Raw genomic sequence first — 20040 nt, forward strand, 5'->3', positions numbered from 1 at the left:
CTTGCCCGAGGAGGCTGTGAAGGCCAGGACTCTATTAGGGTTTAAAAAAGAGCTTGATAAATTTTTGCAGGTTAGGTCCATAAATGGCTATTAGCCAGGGATAAAGTATGGTGCCCTAGCCTTCAGAACAAGGGCAGGAGATGGATGGCAGGAGATAAATCACTTGATCATTGTCTTCTGTTCTCCTTCTCTGGGGCACCTGGCATTGGCCACCGTCGGCAGATGGGATGCTGGGCTGGATGGACCTTTGGTCTGACCCAGTATGGCCATTCTTATGTTCTTATGTTCTTATGTCAAAGTGTAAAAGTGATTAAACTAAAATGATTCCTAATAATTATTCTGAATCACACTCAAATAGAATGATACACTATCAACTGCAAAAGTGATGACTACTTACTTGTTTCAGACATCTTCCTCCAATTTTCATGTACTCTAGGTATCATCAGGGCATGAAAGAGGTGTTTTTACTTTCCAAGGAGATATGCATGGAAAAGACTTTGGTAAATTTATGCTCCAAAGGCAAGGTAAGAATTCATTTATGGAACTACATTGTGTTTTATTTGTTTGGCATTTTTAATGGTGAAAACTTCAAATGACTGTGACAGAATCCTAATTGAAGAAAACATTTATTTTAGGGAACTACTGCCATAAAACTTACAAATGTTGTAAACTACTTCAGACTTTATTTGCAATATGTAATTTAAATTTTAATTTAAACTATGCTATTTTACCATCCCAATTTTGATGCTATAGGGACCTAATAAGATGACCACACAATGTTTCTATAAGAAACATCAGTGCAAATGTTCATCCAGTAATATATGATGATTACTTTGCTTTAAATGGCTTTTTCCAAGTAACAAGGCTGTCATGTGTTGCTAAATCAATTTCTGTTCAACTGAATAAATTATATAGTTCTGAGAGCTTAGCCCTTTGAATTTAGGAACAAAGTCAAACAGATTTGTATGATCTTCTGTGTGTTTGCTTGCCTCTGTGCATGTCTACATGTGTTTATGGTAGAATTCTATTTGGGTGTCCAAAACTTACAATGTACCACAGTTAGAAGTATATTGCAGCTTTAAATTAAAATATGCTAGCAGCTGGTGAGAAAACCCATAGAAGTGCCTCATCAGATCCCACTAAACACATCATAACTTTGTGACCCTCTGTCAGCCACCAAAGCTTAGTTCTGGGGATAACGCCTCACTGGGTCCCTGACCTGGTTCAGGGTGAGTCACCAAACAACAGTTCCAGGTACAAATTACTAAGTCAAGGTCCTGGTATAGGGTGTGGCAACAAGTAAACAGCAGTTCACAAAGGTCAGGCATCGTTGTAAAGTGGAGGACAGACAAACACATGTGTGCACCTAGAACAGGGAGAGGGGCAGACTGCTATCCATAGATTAGGAGTGGTGGGGTTGAGTTGGGGGCAGGCCTACTCATTACACTGTGCTCTGTCCCTGGGATCTAATAGCATCAGAGCTTTCAACCCTGGGGTCAGCAGGGATCTGCACCACAAGAGGCTGACCCAGCTATCCCTCGGCCACTTCCAGACACTCCCCCTACCGCTTAGCCCCTCAGCTTATACCTTGCAGGGCTGCAGGTCAGTTTCTCTGCACTGGGGCAGAGTGGGGTCTCCGTCCTAGCATGTAGCTCCTTTCTAGTGAGGCCTGGTGGTTTGGACCAGTCTTCAGCCTCTTGAAGGGCAGTACTGTCCTCCCATCCTGAAATTTCAGGTCCAGCATTGGCCTTCTTCGGTGTCTGGGCTCCCACTGAGCTTCTGGCTGGGGCTTTTATACAGATAGTGCCACTTCCTGCCTTCCAATCAGGTAAGGGGGTCGGGCTAGGTTTTGCCCAAAAGGATTCAGGGAGGAGTTCTTCCCTGTCTTGGTTAGTGAGTGACCACCCCAGCTCACTACACTCTGAACCATTATAAAGCAGTTTAAGTACTACATCATTAAGTACTATGTTTAAGCACATACACATCAATCCATTGTTGAGGAGGTTGTCGGTGTGCCATGTCCTCAGAAGGTGTAAATTTGTATAGCTTCATTAGTTGCAATTAGGCACCAGTTGAGGATCTCATCCAATATCCCTTAATGTTTTGCCAGAACTCACCTGTGTGTGTGTTTGTGTGTGTGTGTATTTGTGTCTCAGAGAGAGAGAGACTACATCTTCCTTGATTCTTACAGCTATTTTGTGAAAGCGATCAACAGGACCAGTTTAGACATGCATCTTGTGTAGCAGCTTTTGATGCTTCATATATACTATAATCTCAGAGTTGCAGGCACCTTGGGAATGGAAGTTGTTTGTATCTCTGAAAAAGGGTGTTCTGGGCTGCTCCTCAGGACAGACTGCTTGGAGCTGGAGCACAACTCTGCAGTGGCTGCCTGGCAAGTGGGAGTAGGGGCAGGCAGCTGATTCTAGCCTTCTGGCTGCAAGGGTGATGAGTGAAGCACCAGGGGTGCCACAGTGTCTAGGGGCATGAAACACAGGCTGTAGCCCTTTAAAACTGAGGTGCTTCTGCAGAGTGCAGGCAGGTGCTCAGACTCCAGGTCAGGTTTCAGTTTCTTACTTGCAGCTTGGGATGTTTCTTTTACCATGGCTTTGAGCTTGCAACCTTGTCCCCCTCCCATATTGAGACAGGGAGAAAGAAAAACAGCATTAACCACCTTCCACCTGTAAATGGTTGCCTCTATGCCTTAGTAAGTGGGGAGGTGGTATAGGCAGTCAAGATATGCTTAATGTTAAGATAACAGGTACAATACAGTGCATGCTGGTGGGCAAGATGGCTGGTTTGTTTGTTTTGTCTCCATTGCAAACTGATTGTTTACTTCTGGTCCACTGGTGTCCTGTTGACCAGTCAGGCCATAACTCTGGTGTTCATATTTTTGAGTTTCTACTGTATAGCAGCTATTTCATTTACTTTAGCCATTTGACAGTGTATTCTTGGTTCATTGAGATACTCAAGAGAAGTGTGTCTCAGTCTGTGTAGTGGTAAGATCAGTGATTCCATGAGAAGAATTAAGGCAACCAGAGCAACAGTTTGTCCTTTTCGTTTTACTCACCTTGCCTTTTGGAAAAAAAACATCTTGCTTCACATTGCTAGCATCAGATGGGAACTGACTTTAGGTATCATTCCAAGATGAGCATCAGTAGCCTAAGTCTTCTTGTTATTACACCCCAGCCGAAGGCCCTTCTTTTCAACACCCTTGGTCTCTGGAGCTTTTTGGGAAGCAGCAATTTTGCCATTCCATCTGACAGCTTGCAGCCCAGGCTGATGTTGTTTTCTTCTTACATCTTTTTAAGGACTTCTTAGCTACGTCTACACATGACTGCTACATCGAAATAGCTTATGTAATTGCTATTGTAATAAGCTATTTCAATGAATAACGTCTACACATCCTCCAGGGCTGGTGCCGTCGACGTTCAACGTCGACGTTGGGCAGCACCACATAGAAGTAGGCGCTGCAGGGGAGCATCTACACACCAAAGCGGCCCACATCGAAATAAGGGTGCCAGGAACAGCTGCAGACAGAGTCACAAGGTGGACTCAACAGCAAGCCACTCCCTTAAAGGACCCCTCCCAGACACATGTGCACTAAGCAGCACAAGATCCACAGAGCTGACAACTGGTTGCAGACCCTGTGCATGCAGCATGGATCTCCAGCTGCCGCAGCAACAGCCGGAAGCCCTGGGTTAAGGGCTGCTGCACACGGTGACCATAGAGCCCCGCAGGGGCTGGAGAAAGAGCATCTTTCAACCCCTCAGCTGATGGCTGCCATGGCGGACTGCACTATTTCAATGTTGCGGGACGCGGATCGTCTACACGTGCCCTAATTCGACTTTCAACTTCGAAGTAGGGCGCTATTCCCATCCCCTCATGGGGTTAGCAACTTCAACGTCTCGCCGCCTAATGTCAATTTCAACTTCGAAGTAGCGCCCAACACGTGTAGCCGTGACGGGAGCTATTTCGAAGTTGGTGCCACTACTTCGAAGTAGCGTGCACATGTAGACACGGCCCTTGGGTCCATTTTGTTTCCAGGTGGCAGCCCATCACAAAGAACTTCTGAGCTCTGCAGCTCACTTGCTCTCTGCTCAAAAAAGGAAATAGACTTTCCAGCCTACACAATTATTAATGTTTAAATGAGGCACCTTACCATTCTTCCTCAATTCTGTTAGTACAGATTCAGTCAAATGGGTGTCAAGATCTTCCTCAGATGGTTCTAAGTACCTTTGTGACTACTTTCAGAAGGCAAATAACAACAGCCTTTTAGTTCTAGACAAGCTCTCATTATATTCCAAGTGTGTGCAGTATTTGATATGGTATTCTTCACCCCAATGAGTGCTTCAAGGAAAAGCATCTAGTGATCGATTACTAGGTTCATGATAAATACAGGCATGTCTATTTCAAGGATGCTCTGATCTGTGGCATTGCCCTGGCTTTTGCTGATTTTCCCTTGCATCCTAGGGGATTTCTTGATGAGCTGCTTTCTGTACTAAGAGCCAGCCCAGGTTCTGTTAAATGTCCCATACTCCACAGGTGCGAACCCTGTCCCAGCAGAGCCCTCCAGTGGCAGACCTGGTGCATGGCAGGATTCAGATGGTGTGTGGAGTTCAGTCGCCTTAATGGATTGCTGGGCTACAGTGAGTGCCCAACTGGTTAAGAGGGGAAACTCATGAGGCCTGTGGTAGGAATGGGAAAAAGGCTCCTTCTCCCCTACCTAGCGCAGACTTGCAACAATGGTTGTGGAGTAAAGTGGGTACCTCAAAAACTTGAAAAATGCACAGAACCCATTTCATTAAAGGTAAAATTATCCAAGACCATTTTATGGAAATGACACATGGACCAGCTGCAACATCTCCAAATACTGAAGTCCAGGGATGTTCCAGGAGGAGCAGAAAGTCTTCTTATTGAACCTCCTTTTCCAACTGCTAATTTCAACATGTTGATGGTAGGGTCTTTGATGGTGGTGGAATGAGGACAATCAGTGGGACACTATGATACCGGGATATAAATTATATCGGAAAGACAGAACAGGTTGTGTGGGTGGCAGAGTGGTACTATATGTGAAGGATAATATAGAATCAAATGAAGCAAAAATCCTAAAGGAATCAAAATGTTCTATAGAATCATTATGGATAACAATTCATTCCCCTAATATGAATATGGCATTAGGAATATATTACCGACCACCTAACCAGGACAGTGATAGTGATGCTGAAATGTTAAGGGAGATTAGAGAGGCTATCAAAATAAAAAACACAGTAATAATAGGAGATTTCAATTATCCTCATATTGATTGGGTACATGTCACCTCAGGACGGGATTCAGAGATTAAATTTCTTGATGCCTTAAATGACTGCTTCTTGGAGCAGCTAGTACAGGAACCCACCAGGGGAGAGTCAATTCTCGATCTAGTCCTGACTGGAACGCAGGATCTGGTCCAAGAGGTAAATGTTACTGGACCGCTTGGAAATAGTGACCACAATATAATAACTTTTAATATTCCTGTGTTGGGGAGGACACCGCAGCAGTCAAGCACTCCGTCATTTAATTTCAAAAAGGGGAATTACACTAAAATGAGGAAGCTAGTTAAACAGAAACTAAAAGGTAGAGTAACTAAACTAAAATCACTGGAAGCTGCATGGACACTGTTTAAAGACACCATACTAGAGGCCCAACTTAAATGTATACCCCAAATAAAAAAACACAGTAAGAGACCTAACAAAGAACCACCATGGCTTAACAGCCAGGTTAAAAAGGCAGTGAGAGAGAAAAGGGCAGCTTTTAAAAAGTGGAAGTCAAATCCTAGTGAGGAAAATAGAAAGGAACATAAACACTCCCAAATTAAGTGTCATAATGTAGTAAGAAAAGCCAAAAAAGATTTTGAGGAACAGCTAGCAAAAAATCCAAAAAATGATAGTAAAATGTTTTTTAAATACATTAGAAGCAGGAAGCCCGCTAAAAAAGCAGTGGGGCCCTTGGACGATAAAGATATAAAAGGAGCGATCAAGGAAGACAGTGCCATTGCGGAGCGATTAAATGATTTCTTTGCTTCAGTCTTCACAGCTGAGGATGTTACAGAGGTTCCTAAATGTGAGCCAGCCTTTTTAGGTGACAAATCTGAGGAACTCTCCCAGATTGAAGTGACATTAGAGGAGGTTTTGGAGTTAATTGATAAGCTGAATAGTAACAAGTCTCCAGGACCACACGGTATTCACCCAAGGGTTCTGAAAGAACTCAAATGTGAAATTGCGGAGTTATTAACAGTAGTTTGTAACCTATCCTTTAAATCCACTTCGGTACCAATGACTGGAAGACGGCCAATATAACGCCAATATTTAAAAAAGGCTCTAGAGGAGACCCTGGCAATTACAGACCGATAAGTCTAACATCAGTACCAGGCAAATTAGTAGAAACAATAGTAAAGAATAAAATTGCAAGGCACGTAGAAGAGCACGAATTGTTGGGCAAAAGTCAGCATGGTTTCTGCAGAGGGAAGTCATGTCTAACTAATCTATTAGAATTCTTTGAAGGGGTTAATAAACATGCGGACAAGGGGCACCCAGTGGACATAATATACCTAGATTTCCAGAAAGCCTTTGACACGGTCCCACACCAAAGGCTTTTATGTAAATTAGGCGGTCATGGGATAGCAGGAAAGATCCTTTCATGGATCGCGAATTGGTTAAAAGACAGAAAACAAAGGGTTGGAATAAATGGTAAATTTTCACAATGGAGGGGGGTAACTAATGGTGTTCCCCAGGGGTCAGTCCTGGGACCGATCCTGTTCAACTTGTTCATCAATGATCTAGAAAATGAGGTAAGCAGTGAGGTGGCAAAGTTTGCAGATGACACCAAGTTGTTCAGGACAGTCAAAACTCAAAGGGATTGTGAAGAACTACAAATAGATCTCAGCAAGCTGAGTGATTGGGCAGCAAAATGGCAGATGAAATTTAATGCGGGTAAGTGTAAGGTAATGCACATTGGAAAAAATAACCCAAATTACATGTACAACATGATGGGGTCAAATTTAGCTACAACAGATCAGGAAAGGGATCTTGGAGTTATAGTGGATAGTTCTCTGAAGACATCCACGCAGTGTGCAGCGGCAGTTAGTAAAGCAAATAGGATGTTAGGAATTATTAAAAAAGGGATAGATAATAAGACAAAAGATATCATACTTCCCCTATATAAAACTATGGTATGCCCACATCTTGAGTACTGTGTGCAGATGTGGTCTCCTTACCCCAAAAAATATATATTGGCATTAGAAAAGGTTCAGAAAAGGGCGACTAAGATGATTAGGGGTTTGGAATGGGTCCCATATGGGAGAGGTTAGAGAGACTGGGACTTTTCAGTCTGGAAAAGAGGCGATTGAGGGGCGATATGATAGAGGTATATAAAATCATGAATGGTGTGGAGAAAGTGAATATAGAAAAATTATTTACCTTTTCCCATAATACAAGAACTAGGGGACACCAAATGACATTGATGGGTAGTAGGTTCAAAACTAATAAAAGGAAATTTTTCTTCACACAGCGCACAGTCAACCTGTGGAACTCCTTGCCGGAGGAGGCTGTGAAGGCCAGGACTCTATGGCTACGTCTACACGTGAAGCCAACATCGAAATAGCTTATTTCGATGTAGCAACATCGAAATAGGCTATTTCGATGAATAACATCTACACGTCCTCCAGGGCTGGCAACGTCGATGTTCAACTTCGACGTTGCACGGCACCACATCGAAATAGGCGCTGCGAGGGTACGTCTACACGCCAAAGTAGCACACATCGAAATAAGGGTGCCAGGCACAGCTGCAGACAGGGTCACAGGGCGGACTCAACAGCAAGCCGCTCCCTTAAAGGGCCCCTCCCAGACACAGTTGCACTAAACAACACAAGATCCACAGAGCCGACAACTGGTTGCAGACCCTGTGCCTGCAGCATGGATCCCCAGCTGCCGCAGCAGCAGCCAGAAGCCCTGGCCTAAGGGCTGCTGCCCACGGTGACCATAGAGCCCTGCAGGGGCTGGAGAGAGAGCATCTATCAACCCCCCAGCTGATGGCCGCCCTGGAGGACCTGGCAATTTCGACGTTGCGGGACGCGGATCGTCTACACGGTCCCTACTTCGACGTTGAACGTCGAAGTAGGGCGCTATTCCGATCCCCTCATGAGGTTAGCGACTTCGACGTCTCACCGCCTAACGTCGAAGTTAACTTCGAAATAGCGCCCGACGCATGTAGCCGCGACGGGCGCTATTTCGAAGTTAGTGCCGCTACTTCGAAGTAGCGTGCACGTGTAGACACAGCTTATTAGGGTTTAAAAAAGAATTCAATAAATTTTTACAGGTTAGGTCCATAAATGGCTATTAGCCAGGGGTAAACTATGGTGCCCTAGCCTTCAGTACAAGGGCAGGAGATGGATGGCAGGAGATAAATCACTTGATCATTGTCTTCTGTTCTCCTTCTCTGGGGCACCTGGCATTGGCCACTGTCGGCAGATGGGATACTGGGCTGGATGGACCTTTGGTCTGACCCAGTATGGCCATTTTTATGTTCTTATGTTACATAAGGATGAATGAGTTAAGTACAGGCATAGTAAAGGGGACCAGTCCACATATATTTACTTTGGAATTTTGAGCCATGAGAATTGTCACTGGTGTTTTTCTGCCATCAGTCATGTTTGAATATGGTCCATGTTCTCTAAGAAAAAATGGTTGTCATCTAAATCATCAAGAAGAGCATCTTCTCATCTCGTGTGTTGAGAGACAGCAGAAATCAAAATGGTCTAAAGAAGAGCAACAGCAAATATTAGATGTTTAGGGGTGTGGGGAAACCTTGTAAGAAGAGACCAAAAGACTGCTTTGCTTTGAAAAGCATTCTGTAATAGTTGGCCTGTTTGTTTCTCAAATAACCCTCTTCCTTAGTGGGTCTTAAGACCAGAATTACTACTCTAGTTACAATTCATACATCAATTAAAATATGGATCTTTATAACAGTTGTATAACTGTAATGAGCTCTATTACATACTTAATATATATCCCAATTTGTTTTGAATTCTTTTTTATCTTTTTCCATAAAGTCTCACAGCATGTTTTGGAAGCTAGTCTGCATAAATTTCATGTCAAAAGGACCTTGAGTAATCATTTAAAAAGCCATCATGGTAGAAATCTTGCTATTTGTGAATCTTTGACAAGAAATCATCCAAAGAGCTAAAACTACATTGAAACCTGCAACAAGTGGCCAGGAGTAACAGCATCAAAGGGGCTTATCCTATCCTACTAGATAATGAGTCATCTCCGTGGCTTGCATCTGTAACATAAAATTACTAGTTTCCTGAAAATATTGTCTGACATAGCCACAGGGAGTCTTGTTTAAGATTCTATAGCTTGTTCAAATTAGAGGAGAAGGAATTGAGGACAGCTGTTAGAAATGGACTATTTATTTCTTGTGACTGGTATCCATGAATCCATGGGAATGTTGGATATATATACAGCCCAAGAGTGAAATTGTTTTAAAATGATTGTAAGATTGAGGCAAAGGTTGCAAATTTTAAAAGCAATATATTTGGAGAACTCCATTTATTGGTAGGTAACTTCTCTTTCATATCAGCCAAATATTGTTTCCAAATTGGATGAATATCAATTTTAACATCTAAAAACATTTAATACAATAATAATAATCTTACAGCTTGTCTGTATCACTGGCATATATTAATGTATGAAATAAGATGGTTTCTAAATGATAAGATATGTTTTTAATGGTGAAAAGAGAAGAGACCTGAATTATCTTTTAACCAAAAAAAAAACCCAGAGATTATGACTGTCAATATAGATTCACCAGCACCAATCAAGATAGACGATGCAGACTTAGTCATCAGAGAAAGCTTTACATACTTAGGCAGCATCATCTACCATGATGGAGGCACCAAGAATGACATCTAATGCAGACTAAACAAGGCCAGAAATGTACTCAGAAGCATGAACAATTTATGGAGATCTACACAGTACAGTGTCTATACGAAGCTTAAGCTGTATCAGACCTGTGCCATATCAACACTACTCTACGGCTCAGAGTGCTGGCTAATGACAGAGTGTGACCTTGCCAAGCTCTCGCCCTTTCACACCACTGGCCTTTGCAAGATACTTTGCACCTTTTGTCTGAAGACAATCTCCAACCATGACCTGCCTCCTGCAATGACACCAGAAGGACATGACCACTATCATCATGAGATGTTTTGGATAAAAAGGACACATGATGAGAAGGGAGGCAGATGCCATTCTAAAGATAGAACTCACTGGATGCCTGAAGGATGACAGAAACATGGGAGGTCCAAGACAACATGGCAGCATACTGTTGAGGCAGACATGAAAAAAATGAACTGAAACTGGGACACACTGGAGAAAAAGGACAAAGCACACAGAAGTAGAGGATCTTCCTTGCTGCCCTACACACTGGTGGGCATAACATGCTTTAACTAAACTAACTAACTAGATTCCCTTTTTTTTTCTCAATTACCATGTAGACAATTTCCATTTTGAATCTTGCTAGCAATCATCAGTATTTGCAGGGAATTGAGAAGCAAAATGGGATTGTCATTTGTCATGTGTCATGCAATGTGTGCAGCTATCCAACTATCCAAAAAACAAAAGAAAACAAAACCTGAGAAGTATAAATTGTAATTAGGAAAATTCTCAAATTCACATTGACAAACACATGTTGCTGTCTCTAAATTGAAAGAAAGTGGCACTGAGCAAATTGCTGAATTACTTTCAGACTATCATGTACAACAGTTGAGTACTTTAAAATAAAACTTAATATTCGTAGATGATCTGTTAGTTACAGTCTACAACTGAATCATGGGGTTTTCTCATTTGTCATGATAATATTGTCAGAAGAAATGCTAACTTCACATCAGGGTAGTTTCAATCACAACCAACTCTAAAGTAATTCATAATAAATAGAATAGACTGTATTGAAATAATGTTGAATGTCTTACATGGAAAAAAAATCCATAAAAATGAAAATTACAGAAAAGCCTCTTTCCTGGAAGGAAAACTGTAGACACTTTTCCAAAGCCTAGTCTGAAAGGTTGGCAGCATTTCTTCCCAGGATTAAATTGACATATAGGTGAAAATTAAGCTTTCTTAATTACAAATGGTACTTCTGAGCCACTTTTAAAACAATAGGTATCATTTGTAATCTTAATAGTATGGGAATCCACTTCAAGAGCATATAATCCAGTTTCCTCCTATTTGTACAATTACTGTGACAGTAGATAGATTCTCAGTACTTAACATTAAAAAGGCCTGTTGCTACTCTAATTTACTGTGGCAGCTTATGGTTCTAAGAGGCCTTCCTAGTATCTGGGCTCTGCTAATGCACACACGCCCTTTCCACCAACCCTCCTTTTACACATTGCAGGTTACACCTCCCAAAATTCCCTCATCTCACTACATCCAGCAGGATCACAGATGTTATGGGATCAGAGCTTCCAGCTGGAAGGTTGCAGGGAAAAGAGTCAGTGGCTGGGACCCCTTCGTGGTGGAGCCTAGTGACAGGACAGCTGGCAGCCCTGTGCAGGAAAAGCTAGGGGCTTATGTCCCTGGTGCCCGTTCCCCTGCTGGGGCTGGAGCTAGCAGCCTGACTCCCCAGTCAGTGCTTCTTCTGGCAACCCAGCTCCCTCATGGGGGCTGGTCCTGGCTCCCTGGCCAGGGCTGAAGCCAGATTCCCAGCAGGGGCTGGATCTGGCTTCCTGGCTCCCCAGTGGGGGCTGATGCCAACTCCCGGGCATGGGCTGGATCTGGCTACCTGGCCCTGCTGCTGGGGCTGAAGCAAGTAATCTGGTAAGGGCTGGAGCCGACTCCCTGGCTGGGGTTTGTGTCAGCAGTCCAGCAGGGGCTGGAGCCAGACTCCGAGGGGTCAGTGGGACCAGGGAGCAGCCACATGTAAGGGGACTGGTAGGTCTGGAGGCGGGGAGTCTGAGTCCTGGGACCTCCCTTCATCCACCAAATTCCTTTGTTTGGAGTGAGTCAGGCTCTGAGGGTGTTGGACGAGAGAGGTGAAACCTGTACCACTTTCAGTAGGGAGATGTAGGAGACTTTCTAGGCAGCACCACATCAGGATTCCTCTGAATTCTTCATTAAAAAAGTTTAAAAACTGCTTTCCACTGCTAGAGGCTCTGTCCAGGACATGCCATTAGTAGCCAATAAGTTTTCATGCTAATTATCAAGTCGGAATTAAAAAAATAGGAACTCTTTATTTTTTTCTTTTTTTACAATTTACTCATTTTACTCATTTTTAGTTATGTCACCTATTTTAGTGATGCTGTGTACATGAAGCTGAAAAATACTTATTGTAAGTTGAAAACTTAGGCTAATATTTGGAAACTTCCTCTGCTGAGAGTGCAACAGAAGTTATACCATTTCTATATAATTGGGATAGGTAATTCAGGCATACTTGGAATATTGACTCTCTATAGTGGTGATACCCAACTCCAGGACTGATTTCTCTCATTTAGAATAATAATAATAATTATTATTATTATTTTGATCTAGTTTAAGTCAACAAAAGCCCAAGAATTAAGACTCTAGCTTTAACGTATAATTGGTTTTAAATCAAAGGTAAACAAAAACATAAATTAGCTTAAATGTCTCACAATTATTGGTGACGATGAGCTCTGGGCACCAAAATAGAGTTAAAAAAAATTACAGCTTTAAAATTGTCATAAATACACACGCACATTTCATTTGAAAAGCTCTGCATATATGTACAAAATGTTAGTAAAATGTTAATGTAAAAACACAAATGTTCTGACTCCCACTTATGAAATAGAATAAATACTGGTGCATTGAAGCTTAATAATTCTTACTTCCATATAACCACACTGTGCTGAGGTTTGACTTCAATAAAGATACCTCAAATTAACACAAAACATTATAATAAACAAAAAAACAAAATAATAGGCTATTATTTTGAAAATGAGCTTTTCTTTGCTATGTCTTTGACAAAGTTTATAAACTTGCAGAATTTGGCTGAGGATTCAGACACTGAAAAATATGTTATTGCTGATTTTTTTCACATATCTTAACAGGGTGAGCCAAGTCATCCGTACGACTGATCCACATATTTGTGGCACGTTTTTCATGATCTCAGTGGGAGTTGACTTGAGTCTCAAATTGCATATAGTAGTATAAAATGAAATGGATAGTACAAAAAAGTGTTAGAATATTAATAGCAGTACACGTCTTAAAAGTATCAATAAGCTTCAGAAAGAAGGGGTTTGGTTTTGTTTGATGGTTTGTAAAGTTTATGGTGAGGGGTTGATGTTCTAAAATAATGCTTTCAAATGAAATTGTATTTTAGCCTCAATAAAAGTGACTGTAAAACTTTTATGATTTTGTCATCACTCCATAATATTGTCTGTGATATATAACTGTCCCTTCCATTTTTTCATGTGAACCATCAAGAATTTTATACATCTAACGTATGCTCATGTTCTCTCTTACTCTTGCCATTTTAGGGTTTGGCATATTCACGGGTTGTGACATTTGTTTTAATTAGATTGCAAATTCTTTGGTGTATTTCTGTATATACAGCACCAAGACAATCCTGATGGGGCCTTAGATCACTTTTACAATATAAATAATAATTGATTTCATTTCATGGATCATGTAATTTTATTAACAAAGTAAGTGTATTGTTGCAGTGTCCTATAAAACTGATATCATATGACGAACATTTTTGAGTCTTTGAATAATTTACTTGATCTGATAAAGGTTGCTGTCAAATCATTGTGGACACTTATTAATGAGAAATGCTTTAACATATTTTTAAATCTCTTTTTTCAATTTAAGTACAAGTTCCACCCTCCACCTGCCACCTCCAGCATAGTGGCTTTGATTCTTCCAAGAGCAAAAAATGAATTTTCACACATTGTAGAGCAGAAAATTAGATTTTACCTGTTCTTCTTCCTTTATTTTCAGGTCCTTTAAGCACAGATGCAGATAATTCAAATCATTATTATGGCACAAACAGCAGTTCTGTTGCAGCTGCCATCCTGGTACCATTCTTTGCTCTAATATTATCAGGGTTTGCATTTTACCTCTACAAACACAGGTACTATGAATGTCATATTTTCAACAACCTAACTAGGTTTTTGTATTAATTTGCATGCAGAAATGTTTTTGAATGGGAAATTTTATGATGAAACTTAACGTGTCTTCTCTATTCTGAAATGACAAACATATCTGCAGTCACCCTCATAGGGTTCAATACAGAGCAGTTCTTAATAGTGAACTCTTTAGAGAAATGAATCATTGTGTTAAGGAGTGAAGAGCTGTAAACCTTCTACCAAGTGTAAATTTAGCTACTCCTAAGGGTCTGTCTAAGCTACAGCAAGCTCCTGGGGTTGTCCCAAGAGCTGCAGCATAGCACAAAATCTCCACGATGAAAGTGATGTGCTTCTGTCTTCAGCAAACTTCTCCTGTCTCCAATATCTTGCCCTCAACAAGGTTTTTGAGGGAGATTTGAGAGGGCACACATATGGCTGTTTTTGAAGTGTCTGTTGAAACAGACCTCTCCCCCAGCTAGAATCAGGGCTTTTGGGGTTCCTTTACAGACTGGCAGCCCATTTATCTAGTATAAAGGAGCAAGAGTAGGACTGAGGAGACCTCACCACAATGTGTGCAGCTATCCAACTATTAAAAAAAAACCTGAGAAATATAAACTATAATTAGGAAAACTCTCAAATTACTTTCAGGTTATCATGTACAGCTGTTGAGTACTTTAAAATAAAACTTAATGTTGGTAGATAATCTGTTAGTTACAATCTACAATTAATGCATTTATAAAACGTTTATGGTTCCACTCTGCCTTCACCAACAGTTTCATTCATAGATATTTTTCTAAATGTAGTAAAAAGCAAACCTCTAAATTGTATAAATTCTAAATTCTCCAGTTCAGACAGCATTGCAATTGATGTGAAAGAGATTTGGGAGCTACCTAATGAAACTCTTCTTGTTTACAAATAGGTTTGAATAAAATCACTACATCTTTAAAGATCTATACTTCTTTTTACATTTGGGTTTGTTAATAAAATGATATCCAGAAAACAGAACTGGGGAGCAAAGCAAACTTTATCTTGATGATAACTGCTGTCATATCAGTTTCTGTGAATGTTGGCCAACACATGGTCAACTTGGTTGCCTGAAGTTGGGCACATAAATCCATGGAAAGCAGCTAAATATGTGACATTATTGTGAGTGCGAACTGTTACTGCTAAGGTTTTACTGAACAGTGGGGAACACATGTAGGTGTCTAAATGTGGACTTGGATACCTAACTTTAGAAGCCTAGCCTAAAATTTTTCATTGAATATTTTTCAATCAATGTAACAAAAATCTCTCCATTCTTCCATACACTTTTTCACCATCCACTGCTCTGCTAATTAATTTCCCTATGGTATATATGGATTATCTACTTTATTTCCCAGTTCTGATGATCAGACTTTGAGGTGGTAAGGAAAAAAAGCTGAAGCCCTAATGCTTCAGAGGGATCAAGGGAAATGGGCTAACTAAAGGTGGTGCTGTCATTCTGATACTAAAATCATGTAAAAATATCACAGTAACTATCAGAATAATTGTACAAAATGTGGGCATGCCTAACTCCCACACTGGAATAAGATTTTCCCCCCAATTCTGCTTTCTGCACTTCTAGGGATGCATGAGTTTTAGAATAAAAATATCTATAGAAAATATTAAGTAGCAGTACCGATGATTTCTCATCCCTTTCATATTCCAACTCTAACCTTCTCTTTTCCCTGTCACTATTGGCACTGAAAACAGACTACAAAATTACTATGCTGGTGACAGATTTTGCTAGTGGAAATGTATGTGTACCTCTGACTTCCATTATTTCTATTCTGTTTCGTGTTAGCTCACTCCTAGAATTGTTTTTTTTTTCTCATCAAACTTAAATACTTTTTATACATAGCTCCCATAGTGGTTTCTGTTTAGTGAATTCCCTCTATCACTGGTATGAATTGTTGCAAAGCTAATATGAACCACCTGCAGTAAATGAGATGGATTATATACATATTTTCTTTCCCTTTTTTCAGAACAAGACCAAAAGTACAGTACAATGGATATGCTGGACATGAAAACAGTAACGGACAAGCTTCATTTGAAAATCCCATGTATGACACAAACTTAAAGCCCACAGAGGCAAAAGCTGTGCGGTTTGACACGACTCTAAACACAGTTTGTACAGTGGTATAGCCTTCAGTGCCCGATATGACTGATTCATAGCCATACCTCTGATGGACAAGCAGTAATTCCTTTGGTGCCATATGCCAGTTTCCCTTCTTCTCTTGGCTTTGCTGCTGTAATCTTTAACATCTTCTGTTGTCATACATGCAGCAAACTCTTCTGGTAAAATGTAACAGTCTTCTGGGGATCAGACAAAGAATATTTCGTCTTAAAGGTGGATTAAAATGCCTGGCTGCGTCAGCTTCTGATCAAGGCACACTCTAAGGAAGACTGTCAAGTCATGCCAGTTTGTTATATTTAAGGCCTCAGACTTCCATATTTGTATGTGGCTGGATGCCTTTCAATGCAATCTTCTGGTCACTTGGATAAATCCTTTGGGTACTGTGACAAATGATAGCACCACAGATTATCCCCAAGAATAGGAACATTCTGAAGGAAAAAAAAAAAAAAAAGAAGCTTTCAAGAAGGAAAAGACAACCTTCCTCAAGGTTGCACACACCTACAAATGCTTTACCATTGAAACCTTGTTACAATTAAAGCAACCTACGGTACATCTCAGATGTTCATACATAGGGCAGTTTGCAAATTTCCCAGTCACCTGTTGTATTGCAAAATGTTAATGCACAATTTTTTGCACTAATGTGTTATGAATGACTGAGTACAATACTGGTAAAACATACAGGGTTTATATACACAATCCATTGTATATAAACATTCACTCACTCCTGGTCAAGCAGAACATTCCATGGTAAGTTTAATTAGTGTGGTAGATAGAGTATGACCCCCATACTTAAAAAAGAGGTTTAAAAACATTGAAATGTATGGAAGACAGTCTATTTTTGTTCTTTTTCATTATCTAAATTTGTAATATACATCTGTAGACATCACTGGAGACTTCCAGACAGAAAGACCTAATTTCTAGTAAATCTTCATTTCCAGTAATATTTTTTTTCCAAAATCGTTTATTGTTGTCAGTTTCATACTATTTAACAGCAGGGGGGTTAGCAGCTATTGCTGCTTGCCATGTACAAATGTGAATAGTAATTTATTTTAGATAGCTCATAAAGCCCGTGAGCCTGTGCTCACATAACAGTCTTCCCTTTTGCATTTTTTCCATTTTTTCCTGTGATAAGACATCATTTTCTGATGTTGTGCTGAACAAACACATTACAGTAGCATATGTAAACCCAATGCAAATTGCCTATAACAAGCTTTCATTAATTTTCTACTCTTAACAGAAAAGAAATATTCATCTGTTTTGTAATCTATTTCTTTCTGTTTTTCAAAAAACACTTTATTGCTTTTATACTCATACAGTTTGAGAGAGAAAGTGTGAATTGATGTAGCTAACATTTTTTAGGACTGTTGATTTTTTGGGCAAGAGGGAAACAAAAATTGGAAACAAATATATTGATGAATAGATTGATTGGCATATCCTTTGAAATTGTCAAATTTTAGGGAATAATGAAATATAATTTGTTTTAATCAAACAGATTTCAATAACTTTGGGTTGTTTTGGCTTCAGTTCTAAAAAAAATCAATTTCTTTTTAAATTTTGAAATACAAAATTATCAGTGATCAATATGTTTCTGAAATCAATATAAGGAAAGTCTGGCTATTCAACATAAAACTACAAAAATGTTAACCCAATCGATGATTTCTCAGCTAATGCTATAGCACAGATTTTCAGAAGTAATCCTTCATCATCTTAGATAATACTACACCTTTTTGATGGTAAATATCAGCAACATTACAAAATAGTCTAGGGCCTCCAGAAGTTATGTTCTTCATGTGAGGAAGAAAACACTGAGATCATTTAATAAATAATCCTTTTCAGACAGTTCCATGTTCATTTTTGTAGGCAGTAGTTTTGTACATTAATTTAATTTGTATGTTATATCCTGGAGTTCTGCACATTTTCTGAAAAAGAACAAAAATCATCAGATCAAAATCTGCCTTTGTTTCCTACCATTTTGGCTACACTGCACAATAATTTACTTTGTTAAGAGGCAGCCCCCCAAAGTGTAACAGGTTAGGTCATTAGCAGCTAAACTGAGATCTCATATGTGGGTTTTTGTCAGCTTTCAAAAATATGTAGTACTTTCTTGGGAGGCAGCAATGAAAGGAAAAATACCAAACCTGAGTAATTTGAAAGAGATACAAAATGCTAACTATGGAGCCTGTATTAAGGCTGTCTATTTCTAGCTTTCCATCCTGCTGGCCAGTAACCTATGTACATTGATGATCATGGGCAAAGGAGGAAAAAGTCATGAAAAAAAAGAGTGATATCACAATAAATGATTTTATATTCCACTGTATAAGGTCTGGATACTGCTTATCCTTTGTGAGATGGTTAGCTCTAAAGGGGTAGGTAAGCTCTGTCTACCTGAGTAAATAGCGTCTGGATTACACCCTTGATATGGGACATAATGTGTTGGAGCATGCTGGCCTAATGCAGACAAAACGTCCCTTGACAGTAATTGGGACTGTGTTCTGTACAGAAACTTCAGCGTTGGGCTCAGACACAAAGCGGTCTTATTTTGTTCTCAGTTCAGTATGTAACCCTCTGTGTTCCCTCCTTTCCCATTAGATGTTCATTGCATGGATCAGGTTAGAACTCCGTTATGTGATAGAGGGTTGTGTGTATGCGCACTTTACACTGTGCTTCAGCAAAATGAATCTCGTAAAATGTTATGGAGTAGCCAAATAATGGCAGCGAGGAAGTCTGCTTTTGAGGTATCTGCAGAAGACTCTTCCCCAAGGTTGGCCAGACCCATCCGATGGGCAAAGAATACATGCTATAATTTAAAAACCAAACAGGTTATGTGCTTCAAAGCTGTTTAAAACTGCTGCTTGTACTACACATCTTGCCTTTCTCCAGGCTAGCTGCAATAATTTTTTTTCATGTGTAAAATATTTTGTAAACAAACGAAAAAAAGCTCTTATACAGGGGAAGGGTATTGGGGGGAGGCTGGGGAAGAATGCTGGCATTACAATCAAGTCAATCTAATTTTCATTCCCAGTATACCATTCGGCCATCTCACTACATGCTGCTGTGACATGAAGTAGGTGCAAAAGAACTTTTTGTACAGAGATATATTTTTTATGAAAAATTTGTAAAATTATTAAATATGCTGTACTTTTTTGATTAATGTAGGTAAATTGTTAAAATAAATGTTTTTACAATACAAAAGAAAAAGATGTAATTTTCCCAATAATGTATAATGTACCATCTCTAGCTAATTTTCAGTTCTGATCCTATCACACATCTATTAATATTAAAGTGGCCTGTTAAAAACACAGTATTCTTTTTTGACAAAACAAATACATATTATAAAAGATTGTAATATAGCCTGTGCAATGACACCTATCTTGAAAGCAAAATCAAAGTTCTAATTAAATATTTAATTTTAGATTTCCATCTTTGTGTGACCTGTTCCTGCTTTCTTACTTACACATATATTTTTAAACCATAGGTTTGCATTTTCCATTAAAATAGATAACTACATTACTCCTAGGTATGCTGAATGAGATCAAGAGTAACACCAAGTCATGTCAGATTCTGGCATTTGTATGTAAGCATTAATAGCTTTTGTCAATGTTTAGTTGTCTGATTTTGTGTGATGTCATTGAATTGGATTCTCTTTTGGTTTTACAGTTTATCTCTTCCTATATTGGCTCAAAGTCAACATTTATGGTCTTTACTAGGGTAGAGACATTCCCTGTTAATAGATCTTCCCCTAAGGGTGGTTGTGGCCACACTATCCCTC

General features: G+C 39.8%; 1 protein-coding gene across 1 annotated transcript in view; it reads left to right on the forward strand.

Moving 5' to 3' along the window:
- CSMD1 (CUB and Sushi multiple domains 1) overlaps positions 1-16279 on the forward strand; it is a 1701396-nt gene extending 1685117 nt beyond the window's left edge. The window contains exons 68-70 of the mRNA XM_074989136.1: positions 437-524; positions 13989-14121; positions 16120-16279. Of these exons, the coding sequence (XP_074845237.1) occupies positions 437-524; positions 13989-14121; positions 16120-16279 (381 nt within the window). The remainder of the gene's footprint in view (positions 1-436; positions 525-13988; positions 14122-16119) is intronic.
- Positions 16280-20040: the final 3761 nt, after the last annotated feature.

This window comes from Carettochelys insculpta, chromosome 3, assembly GCF_033958435.1.
Source record: "Carettochelys insculpta isolate YL-2023 chromosome 3, ASM3395843v1, whole genome shotgun sequence".
NCBI classification, from domain to species: Eukaryota; Metazoa; Chordata; order Testudines; family Carettochelyidae; genus Carettochelys; species Carettochelys insculpta.